The sequence below is a fragment of the Poecilia reticulata genome, linkage group LG21 (assembly GCF_000633615.1).
Source record: "Poecilia reticulata strain Guanapo linkage group LG21, Guppy_female_1.0+MT, whole genome shotgun sequence".
Classification (NCBI taxonomy): domain Eukaryota; kingdom Metazoa; phylum Chordata; class Actinopteri; order Cyprinodontiformes; family Poeciliidae; genus Poecilia; species Poecilia reticulata.
In genome coordinates this window covers 19,571,581-19,584,004 of record NC_024351.1, presented here as the reverse complement: position 1 = coordinate 19,584,004, position 12,424 = coordinate 19,571,581, and the positions used below count along the sequence as shown (strand labels likewise).

The 12,424-nt window shown below is 39.7% G+C and overlaps 1 protein-coding gene and 1 non-coding gene across 2 annotated transcripts; one reads left to right on the top strand and one right to left on the bottom strand.

The window, feature by feature from the left end:
• Positions 1-3,514: 3,514 nt before the first annotated feature.
• Positions 3,515-10,885, bottom strand: LOC103457809 (26S protease regulatory subunit 4). The gene is made up of 11 exons (XM_008398221.2): positions 10,836-10,885; positions 10,281-10,334; positions 9,709-9,805; positions 8,602-8,726; positions 8,328-8,513; positions 8,118-8,246; positions 7,767-7,863; positions 6,604-6,793; positions 5,853-6,004; positions 5,218-5,372; positions 3,515-3,872 (listed from the first exon to the last, which is right to left on the bottom strand). Exons 1-11 carry the CDS (start codon positions 10,836-10,838, stop codon positions 3,738-3,740), a joined length of 1,323 nt encoding a protein of 440 aa, XP_008396443.1. The 5' UTR covers positions 10,839-10,885; the 3' UTR covers positions 3,515-3,737.
• Positions 10,886-10,963: 78 nt separating this feature from the next.
• Positions 10,964-11,036, top strand: trnak-cuu (transfer RNA lysine (anticodon CUU)). The gene has a single exon. It is a non-coding gene; the product is annotated as a tRNA-Lys (tRNA).
• The last annotated feature ends 1,388 nt before the right edge of the window (positions 11,037-12,424 follow it).

Genomic DNA, 12,424 nt, shown 5'->3' with positions numbered 1-12,424 from the left:
GATAACGTTCACATTCAAATAAATATCCCTCCCTTCCGAGATTAAAAAGAGATAAATTAAGAGTTTTCTTCAACCACGTATACGTTTTTCGTCGTTTTTCTGGAAGTTACAATTTCTTGACACAAGGCACTAGTTCGTAGCTGCGGAAGGATACCGTAAAATCTAAGAAGCGCGCTTGACACATGAGATTTTGCTGCGCCTGTATGTAAGGAGCTCTCTGATTGGCCAGTGCAGACCTGCAATATTATATTCTATGTGCCGGACGCATCGATTGGCTACACGGGACCTGCATTGCACCAGGCAGTGGTACTTGATGGAAACGTAATAAATAAAAATACTGGATTTTTTCCCCCCCGTAAAAAGCTAAACATATTCACTGCTTAATTCCGTCCGCTTAGCGATATCCATTACTGTTTATAGTACGAGAATGTTTTTATAACGGAGTCGGATAGAAATGCGACAGGTCTTCACAGGGGAAATGTTTGATAGGCTCGGTGAAAGAAGTGCGCACATTCACTTTGGACTGGCGTGGCGGTGTGAAACGAGCCATAAACCACGGCAGGACTGGTGGTAGCTTAACGGTACACAAAAACGAGCCTTTTTTTTATTATTAATATGTAATCTCGTGGAAATGGTAAATATTCCATTTTCCTCAATAATGGGCTGTAACCTGGATTGGTAGAGTGACGATGCAGAAAGGGGCAAAGTAATGTCTCCCCTCACAATTTGTGACTAAAGCACCACCTAGTGGACAAATTAATGGAAGCTTTCGCGTCTCCATTAAAATGGGGACGTGCTTTAGTCTTTAATGGACCGTGAGGAGCATTCCTAAATAAGCAACAAGAAGCTATAAAGATTTCTGCTGCTGCATCCCAGTGATAATGTATCTTCAATATGTCTTTATTACCGTACGAGATCTTTTTGTTGCAAAAAAAAATGTTCAATTAACTGAAGCTTTTACACACTTCAACATATTTTGTTATTTTATGTCACAGAGCGACACAAAGCAGTGCTGCTGATTGCAAAGTTGAAGCAGCATGCCGCGTTTCATCTTTGAAACAAACAAAAAAATTTGCTCAGCCAGATGAGGTGAAGAATGTCTGTAAACATTATTTTTTACATCTTGAATTTAAGTCTAGGCCATTCTAACACAAAAATGCGTCAATCTTAATGTTTGCCATGTCACTTTCGCCATGATTCAATTCCTCACAAGGAATCCACTTCTGAAGGACTTTCTTTAGGGCTATCTGTGGAAAGAGGGTTTAATACAATAACATCAGTTTTCAGTTTTTTAAAAAATGCCACTTGCTAGCTTGCTATCAGGCCTACTAACTCAGGTTAAGACTTTTTTCCCCTGTTAATTTGCTGAAAACTAATCAGAACATTTTGCTGAAATGATTCTGTTTTGCTTCACATATTCAATATGACCATATCGACATCATTTTTCTTCTCCTTCCCCAAAACCTGGCCAAACAATGTCTAGAAAGGTCTGAACTGGATCTTGGCTCCCTTGATGAGACTTTATTTTAAGTTTGGTGTGGAGAATTTGTGAGGCAAATAATCAACAGTTTATTCCATCCATCCATCCATCGTCTTAACACCCTTGTCCCTCAGTGGGGTTGGGAGGGTTGCTGGTGCCCATCTCCAGCTAACGTTCCGGGCGAGAGGCGGGGTCACCCTGGACAGGTCGCCAGTCTGTCGCAGGGCAACACAGAGACACACAACCATGCACACACACACTCACACCTAGGGGCAATTTRGAGAGGCCAATTAACCTRACAGTCATGTTTTTGGACTGTGGGAGGAAACCGGAGTACCCGGAGAAAACCCACGCATGCACAGGGAGAACATGCAAACTCCATGCAGAAAGACCGGGGCCGGGAATTGAACCCAGAACCTTCTTGCTGCAAGGCAACAGCTCTACCAACTGCGCCACTGTGCAGCCTCAGTTTATTACAACTAATTCAAATAAAAGGCATTTAGGAACTAATCTGGGACGAACTTGCTGTGATTTATAAACATCCCAAAATTTGCTTTGAGCCAACAGGACAAGCGCCTCGTTGGAACCAAAACGCATCTTCATAAAGCTGTTTGCAGCTGATGGGGTGCAACATGCTACCCCTAACGGGTGTGTATTTGATTTTCGCCCTAAATGTGCTGCATTTGAAATGCCTGATCATTTTCGATGAGGGTCCTGAAGTGCAGCAGCAACGGCTCAAGGCCGGCCCTGCATCTCGGCCCGATGCTTGCTGCATGGGGCCACTTTCTGCTGAGCACCGAGTTCCACATGGTTCCACATCAGGGGGAATTAAATCAACGCCGCCGCTGTCCGCATGTCAAGACTGCAGCAACAGCAGCTTGGCTGGATTTACTGAACTTATGCATCTGCCTACTTGCTTGTAATTGCGCGAATAAATGGAAACATGCACCAAATCTTAGCGTTTTTTTTTTTCTTTCTTTGAAGCAGACCTTTGTAAACATTTGAGTGTTAGTCCTTTAACATAATGCAGCTCTTGTTGGTAACCACTAGATTAAATAGTGGATTAGAGTTTTTAAATTACATGCCGTTGTTGAGTTTATGGCTGTAATTTGAAATATTCCAGAAATGACACAGTAGCTACGTTTCCATTGACCATAAAACTCAGCAAATTGGAATTACGTATTGAAACACACCCATTTCAAAAAACCCTCATGTTTAGCAAAAAAATTTTGTGCTAGCATGAGGTGTTTTTTTTTTTTTTTGCAAAACTACAACGGAAAACAGACCCCATGTCAGATGACAAAAATGTTTTTGTTTTATGATGGGCATTTGTTGTTGATTACTTCAAAGTTCTTTTGTTTTTTATAATGGGACATTATATAGTAGCATTATAGTCAAGTGGCTAATTTCAATCTCTAGTCCCATTGGTAGGTTGATGTTTGTAGCAGCGTCGTTTTGAATCACCATATAATTGCAGCAATTTGATATTTCAAAAATAAATTTGCCAATTGGAAACATGCCAATTTAAAAAAAAAGTGGGATGAGGTGTTTTTTGCGGCCATATTGAATTGGTTTATTTTGCAAAACTGCAGTGACATTTTTTTTTGGCATTACATTAATCACAGGATCAACAACCAGATGTTGCCACTGGCACAAACCACAACAAGAAGTGGTACTAAGATGATGGCGCCGTATGATTTTAACAACTTATTGCCTGAACGAACTTATTCACGAAATTGTGTGTTTTTTTTTAAATTAGCGAAATATCGACAAAGTTTCGTGCACAATTGCAACAGAAACGCAAACGGACACCACTTATTTGAGTTAATAAAGTCCAATAAAACACGTCACATTTGTGATTACAAAATGACAAAATATAAAATAGTTCAAAGGAAGTGACTACTTTTACTACTTTCTAAAATACCGAATGTATGAAAATGATGCAATCCTCCATATGCAGGAAGTAAACGTCAGCAGATGGTTAAAGTGCTCCTGCAACCGAAGCTGTTAAAAAGTGATGACTAACACCCCACGCCTGGTTCTATTTATCACTTTTATTAACTGTTTTAACACATAACGGTAACAGGGAGGAGGGGATGGAGCAAGACGTGACGTGCACAAGACGTATCAAAGCTTTTCGCTGACGAGCCGAGTCAGCTGCTGCCACTCTTCCACTCGCTAATAAATGACAAAAGGGTTGGGTGGGGGAGCGGTGGGGGGTATAAAGAAACAAAGACAAGAAATAAAGATGGGAGCGTTAAAGGTAAAGGCCCTCCGGTGTGCCCTCCTGCTTCTTGTACAGGACGTTCTCCTTGGACTTTTTGAAGTCTTCGTTGGTGACTTTCATGCGGCGCTCTCGCAGCGCCATAAGGCCTGCCTCTGTGCAGATGGCCTGGAGAAGAAAAGAGGAAACAGGAGAGGAGAAGTGTCAGACTTGTGTCTTTTTTCTTTTTTTTTTTAGGTATCAAAGATGTGAAACAGAATGTAGAAACATAGCCAGACGTGTGTGTGTGTTTGGTTGGGGGTGGGGGGTATATTTTCCAATGAACTATCACAAAAGGAACAATGGTTAGCTTAGTGTGTTCAGCAGGTTCAACTGTGCAAAACCTGCTGAAATGTTAAAACAAAACACTACTGACCTGTTTACTAAAGCTGTATGAAGCACACATAAATTCATGAAAGTTTCTGGGGGTTTTTTTTGTTATAATTCCATCATATGCCACAAGATGGCAGCAAAGCTACAGCAGCGACCTGAGCTAAAGCGGGTAGATACTATTGAATGGAAAGTTCACTTCACCTAATTAACTGCTGACATTAATTATTTACAAAGCCAGCCTTAGTATTTTCCGTTTGAGCAACTTTGTCTTTTTTCCCCTCCCTCTGTTTGGATGAGGTTGGGATATCTAATCAATAAGTGACTGCAGCCGCAAGAAGAAACCCATCAGGAAGAGCAGGAAATACAGAACCAAACACATTCCAACTGAAAAGTCCCTGCAGATTACCAGATTTAAAGTAAATAACTTTCAATCTGGTAAATAAAGTAGAAAGAAAGATTTTCTACACTGGACTTTTTCAATTCTGTGTGGAGGTCAATGTAGATGCTGAATTTTAATTAGAAGAAGTGCAGCTATGATGCAGTACATGCTGACAGTTCAGTCTAGTTTCTAAGTAAGCAATAAATCAGTTAATCGCACAATAAATTAGAATAAACTGCATTTTCCATTCGGACAACAATTATTTAAGGACACTCCCGTTTCATATTGCTGAAATTTTGAAAAACATTTGATTCACTTCAAATGTAGTTTACTGATCCTGAAGGGAAATGAAATTACTCAGTACTAAGTAATTAGCTTGCACTGTTTTTTTGTTTTTTTTTTTGTTTGGCAAAAGTCCTGCCTGCCACTTTTGCCTGTTTTCCCTGTCTAATCTAAATGATTAAAAACCTTTGAGATGCAATTTCGGTTACAGAGACTTCGTAATCCATTCTGGTACTTAAAATGTTTTTCAGTTCCAGTGTTAAATGTTCTTTAGAAATTAAAGTGTTTTTTGATCTTTGAGAGTGTGCACTCACATTAATATGCCATTATTATTATTATTATATTAGATGAAAATGGTCTCAAAATGACAATTTTCTCATTTATCGCAATAGTTTCTGGGACAATTTATCATCCAGCAAAATAGGTTATTGTGACAGGAAATCAGAAGTATCTGGTTCCTGTTTCTTGAGGACGCCTCGCCTTAATGTCTGCTCCTGATAGGTCGTCTTTGGCCAAAATGAGGTCGTCCAGGGTGACGTCGTCTGCCACCGTCATTCTGCTGGTGTGGATCTGGAAGATTCTTCTCTTGGTCTTCTCATCCGGCAGAGGAAACTCGATCTTTCTGTCGATTCGCCCTGTGTGTGGCAGAAACGGAAAACAGAAACGGATTAATAACATCTTTATACACACTGTGCATTTACTAGCGTTGAGTCTTTAGGGAATATCTGCGAAACAAACAGGATTGGAGGGGTTGTTATTTAAGAAAGCTCTGCAGGATTTTGCTCTCGGTGACTAGATTGCGTAAAAAGAAAATAGAAAAAAAACTCCCCGTCTTAAGAGAGCTGTTGATAATGTCAAGTGAATGTAATTCTTGCCGCACGTGACAATCTTTGTTTAAAGAGCGCTGCCTAAGGGAACGGGCATTATAAATTCACATCCCAAAGAAGAGAAAAAAACCAGAAGAAAAAAAGACTTGACATTTCAATTTCCCCCTCCCTGCCATGACTCAGCAGAATGGAGCCATTTCCTGAGTGCCAGACAGATTTACAGTACTGCAGATACGAGACGAGAGCCAGAGCCGGGCGGCCTCCAAGCCAATCAGACGGCGTGCTGACCGGGTCTGATGAGGGCCGGGTCCAGCGTTTCTATCCGGTTGGTGGCCATGATCACTTTCACGTCACCCCGCGAGTCGAAGCCGTCCAGCTGGTTCAGCAGCTCCAGCATGGTCCTCTGGATCTCCCTCTCGCCACCCGAGTTGGAGTCGTACCTTGAAAAAGGCAGAAAACAGGTTTTACAAATATCCACACATCAGTGGAGCTTCAAACCGAACCATATCTGGTTCGGTTTGAAGCTAATGCCTGAATTATTTGGTATAAAACTCATAAAATCATGAATATTCAGATCCTTCCCGCTCTGCCTCCTGCTGTTTCTTCCACTCTTAAAAAATATTTCTAGATTTCAGATGTGAAAATTAATATATAAATCTATATATACCTAGGATTTCAAGATAAAAACTTAGTTAAAATTATTCCTCAGTATCAAAGACAATAGAAGAACTTTAGCCTATAATGACAGAGATGCTGCAAGGAAAGTTTTTATATTATAAATGATCCACGAAACAGAGATTTTGACCAGGATACTTAAATGTTTTTAGCAAATGTTGAATTTGGCATAAACATATCTTCAACAAGACAATAAAAAGAACAACCCTTCCGCTCTGCATCACCTCGTCTTGTTGAGAATTTGACACAAACACAGATTATTTAGAGACGGTACGTTGTGACACCAATCCAGCACCTCGACATGAGCACAGGTGATTCATTACCGCTCTCAGTCTGAGCCAGCGCTCAGCAGACCTCCGTGTACCTCTTAGTGCCGATGGCGTCGATCTCGTCAATGAAGACGATGGACGGCGCGTGCTCCTCCGCAACCCGGAACAGCTCCCGCACGAGCTTGGGTCCGTCTCCGAGGTACTTCTGGATAAGCTCCGAGCCGACCACACGCAGGAAGGTGGCCGACGTCTGATTGGCCACGGCCTTGGCGAGGAGCGTCTTACCTGGGAGGACAGAGGTTTAAAACAAATCCTGACTCTAACAGTGTGATGTACTCGCCTCTGATCTGGGACAAACTTCCAGAAAACTGCAAAACAGTCGAAACACTGAGTTCCTTATTAATCAAACACTATTTAGAGTTGCCTTTGATTAACAATTACTGGAACATTGATCAATCTATTTATGAAAGCATTTGACAAAATGTAATGTTTATTGCTTGTTTAAGCGGTTATGTTATGTTTTTATGGTGTAAAGTGCCTTGTTGATGAAATGTGCTGCACAAATCAACTTGGATAAATTAATCAGCATCATGGCAACCAAGGCACACAGCATAACGCATCACAAGCTGTGAACATCTCACCTAGAACGGCTCAGAAAAAGGAAAGAGCATTTCACACCTGTACGGCTGGGCATTTATCGTATCGTTTATCATTTATCGTGATAAATTTATTATCATGTTAAGAATTTTGATTCACAGTTTTCCCAATAAATTAAAAATATTGTTTAAAAAAAACCTCTCAAAACTGTCAGCTTTGTCAGAATTTCTGTTTTTACTACTTATCCCAGTGTTTGTTCAATAAGACTGTCAATCAATATCAATAGATTTGAAAACGTGATTGAACGCAGTTATTGTATTGATGCAAATCACACTTGTTTATGTGACTGGTGTGGTACATTTATGTGTGTGAGACTGTGACCTTAAGTATAAAGTAATAAATGTTTTTTAGCATTACTTTTATCGTCATCACAACTATATCACATAATATAGTGATAAAACTTTAAGTCTATATTTGACCGATTACCTCAGAGTTAATAAAAGTTATCTTAAATCACAAAATCCTCATTTAGACTTTGTTTTAGAGTTGTACTGAAAATCTTGGTTGATATTAAGATACAACGTATCAACCCAGCTTCTTTAAATTATTTTGTGTTGGTTGGTTGCGCCAAAAACAACAAAAAATGTTAAAATGGACGGACCTGTGCCGGGAGGTCCATACAGGATGACACCTTTGGGAGGCTTGATGCCCATCTCCTCGTAGTATTCAGGGTGTGTGAGCGGCAGCTCCACAGACTCCTAACAGCAAACAGTCAAAGTCAAGACAGCTTTATTTATACAGTATATTTCATACAACAAGAGAGAGAGATTTAAAAAGTTTTGCCTTTTGTAATGTCAAAAGGCATTACAAAAGGCTAAGCTAAATGCTACGAACTGAAATAAATTTTTTTCCTTTTCTGCCTAAACGCAGTAGGAGTCCAGCTTAAAAAGACACGACGAAAAAATAACTTAATGCATTTAAGACGTTCGTTTGACTGTGTGCCTCGCTGAACCTTAATCTCCTGGATCTGATTGTCCAGTCCTCCTATATCAGCGTAGGTTTCTTGGGGAGCTTTTTCCACTTTCATCACCGTCACCAAGGGGTCGGTGTCATCCATCAGCACCCCAATCACAGCATGAACCTGCAGGCACACACAACCAGAGTCTATTTAAACGTGGAACAAACAGATACACACCAGCTGAGGCTTTGCCCCACACCTCACCTTGTGGTTGAGCAGAACAGAGCAGCCTGGCTCCAGCAGATCCTTATCCACGAAGGACAGGATGCTGACGTAGTGCTCCGATCCCACTGACGTGGAAACGATGGCGTGGTTGTCGTCTATGATTTCTTCCAGGGTGCCCACCGACATGGGGGTTCCTCGCAGGTCGTCCACCTTTGACCTTTCCTCCTGTTAAAGCAGGAAGAAAACAAACACTCACACACACGTGATCACCAGAGAGACGAGACAAGAGGCGAGCGTCAGAACGAAGGCTGACCTCCTGTTTCTCTTCTAGAGGCTTCATCTGCTCCTGGTTCCTGATGAACTCCTCCTCCATCAGCAGGTAATCTTTGATCCGTTCCTGCTTCAGCAGCTTCAAGCGGCACTGAGTGTGAGGTGTAACTGGAACGCAGACAGACCGCTTTGTGTGAAATAAACTGGGCTGAAAAAATTCATCCGATTAATCGTGATGAATCGATTGTCAAAACAATTTTGACAATCGATTAATCACAATTAATCTCCAGTTAACAAGTAATTTATTAATTTAGCAATTTATTAATTAACTGTATACTTAAAAAAAGTCTAATTGCTGAAAGGACAACACATTTAGAGCAGTAATTAAGTCAAAACTGTAATCATGATGAATCGATTGTTAGCGATTAATCGTTAACTGGAGTAGAAAGACAAAAAGAAATAGCCAATTGCTGACAGAACAACATAATCCAATCAGCAATTCAGCCAAAATTGTACAAAATGAATACATTTTACATTTAAGGTTAAAAAAAATTAAAAATTCTTCTTTGTCTGTAAATGTCTTCTACCTAGACCAGGTAATGCTTATTATTAGCATTACCTGGTTCAAATTGTGCAAAAAATTTAATCCTATTAAGCACGTTCTTCTATCCAATTATTAATCTGTTAATACAAAAAGGAAATCAACAGATCATCCCTGCACCTTGTTGATGTTAAGTCAAGCGGGAAGGGCTGAACTTTTTGACGTTAGAAACCTTTCTTAGCTGCTTTTTTGCTACAAATGATCAAGCACTCAGTAAAGGAATGCTGTTGTTGCATTTTATGCAATAAAATGTTTATTTTCTTATTTTAAAAAGGAATGGAATTATTTGTTTATTTGTATTTTTATGAATTTATGATATTTGAAGAATGTACCAATTTTTCTATTCAATTAATTGATTAATCGGCGGAATAATCGATAGAATAAATCACTGAGATATTAACTTAACAGTTTACTCCTACTTTATATGGCTGGACAATTTGGATTTTAGTTTGGACTCCTTCCACTGAAATGCTGCATACAGGCAGGTTTTTGTACATAATGCAAAACATGGACATGTTGCCAGACAACTGTGCGTTTTCACTTCTTTACCAAGTGGAAGTTTGCTAGCGGCATCGGGACCCTTTGTCTTCTTCTTTTTCTTCCCCACTCTGGTTGGAATTGGAGGTTCATACTTCTTCTTCTTATCCTTCGAATAGAAATGAATGATAGCAAAATTTTAAAAAAGAACCTCGTTAAAGACTTGGCAATAGAATATAGTAATGAAGTACTTAAGCGATCACGCTTCACACAAACAAACACTATTCAGAAGGATACATAATTTTGCTAAATAATTTTTTATGTTGTGTGTTTTCCTATTGAATGGAACTGGAATCAATTTTACTGTGGTCGATTAATCGACCAATGACAGTAAAAAGTCCACTCTATTATCTTCTATTATTGTTCTTGTGCCCAAACATCTTCAGAACCGGGACTTGACATCTCAACACGCTGTCAACATGTATTACGATTCTGAAGCTTATTTCGAAGCACAACTGTGATGTTAAACTGGCGATTAACTGAAACAACCTCACAATGTGCACGATTTTCAGCTTTTATAGCAGTTTTGATATATTCAGAGGCACCAAATAGTACTATCTCCCACAACTGTAGCAAGAAGTCACCTTGTCATCCTTCTTGCCTCCTCCTGGACCGTGGCCTCCACTCTGACTTTGACCCTAGGAAAATAAAGAAGATTCAGTAAAGCAGTAATTAAGTCCAGAATGAATCGCTATGAATGTGTTATTTTTCTAAAAGCATTGTTTTCCTTGAGAAAGCTAGCTTGTTGCTATCTGCAACCTGCCAAGTCACTTAGCTTTTTACTGTAAATGCAAACTATAAAAATTGCAAAACTATTTTAAAAATCCACAAAAACAGAAAAATTAATAAAAACAAAACAACGGACTAAAGTGTAGTTCAAAAGTGAATAACTTAGTACATGGAAAAGAGAAACACAAACCCCGGTAGCTAAAAAGAAGCTAATGTTGCTAGCATTAGGCTAAATGATCGTCAGCTGCCTTTAAAATAGCTCGCCATTTCACAAATAAAATACGCAGCTATAAACAGTGACTACGCGGTGTAAACCGTGACGCTAAAAGTGAAGCCATAGTCACAAAACTAGGTTTTAGACCACAAATGATATATTAATTATCCGTGGCAAAAATTGCTTGCTCACTTACCATGGTTGCCTGTCGACTGAATGTGACGTCACATCATACGGCAACAACGCAGGGCACAAAAAAATAGAAGGCGCTCATCCTGTCAGCCCACGTGCATATTGAGACATTCGTAGGCGAATACACCGCCAGCCCGGCTAGCTCAGTCGGTAGAGCATGAGACTCTTAATCTCAGGGTCGTGGGTTCGAGCCCCACGTTGGGCGTCTGCATCTTTTATTTTCAATGTGTGATTGACAAAATATAATAATAATAAAATAACTTTTTCAAAACCCAGTGATACAAGTTTGTCTAAAAAGATTTTGATATTATTTCTTGACATTTTGAAGTAAGTCACAAAAATGGCTTACAGATAATAAACTCCAAATCCAGTGTCCCAGAAAGCTAGAGTATCATATAAGATCCTGTAAAATCATATTTTAAACAGAAATGTTAGCATTATCCAAAGTATGTTTAATTCTATGCACCAGTTAAAATGTGGAAAAGATTAAAGGGGCATGAAAGTCTTTTGCAATTCACTGTAATGCATTATCTGTAGAGAACGAGTAAAACTTCAAGGTATTGACAAGTGTGTTCCTATTGGAGTGTGTGTGTGTGTGCGTTTGTGCGTGTGTCTTTCAGCCCTGCATATTGAATGAAGCCCTGCTATCAGTAACTCTCCTGGTGCAGCCGTGTCTCAGAATGGAGCCTCAACAAAAGAATCTTTGTATGCCAGTCCGAGCCTCCGCTGTCCCACATGCATACATGCATTAGTGCATGGCATGCTCTTTGCACACAAACAGGAGCTAGCAGCACACAGGCACTGGTTCAAAGCTATTATTATCTGTGTAGGCACTGCTTCTCTGACTCCCTGTTAAGAATATTTTTGAGCTATTCCATGTGAAAGAGTTTGTTTCCATAGTGAATAGTGGATCTTTCAGAATTCAAATTATTTCGGGGCGTTTGTGCCCTGGTGTCAATGCTGAAAAATGTATCAAATGTTCTGTACTTGCAGGAAGAGAAAAGTTTGAGAAAAAGTCTGGAGTTGAATAAAAACAACATTGACAGCTTGTGTCTGCGGCCTACAAAGACAGGTGCTTAGCATTGTGCTTGAAATCTTTGTCGTCTTGTCTTAGACCTCCGTTGATTCCACAGACAAGTGTGTAACGGTTTTCACTCAAAACATCATGTCGTGTTGGAAATCGCTGCTCCTGAGAAAGAACAGATTTCGAGTCGAGAGATTCAGCTGCGGCAAAGAAGGCTCAAGGACAGGGGCGTCCAAAGATGAGGAACGATTTTGTGCCAATTGAAGAACAGAGCAAATTTGATGCAGTGCAAGAGTATGGTTGAAATTTTCGATTGTTTAAAAATAGAAGTAGTCAGACATTTTTATTTTTCTTTAGACACATAACTTTAAAAAAAAACAACAAAATGTCAGATGTTTGTGAAAAGTGATGCCACAAACATCTGGCTACTTTTAACAAAAGAATCGACCTTTGCCTTTTCAACTCTTCCTCCGTTGTTGTTGACAGAAGACTGAAAAAATAACACAAAATCTTGCCAAGTATTTCTGTCTGGTTTCTTGTGGCAACATCCTAGTACATCTGAAACGAAC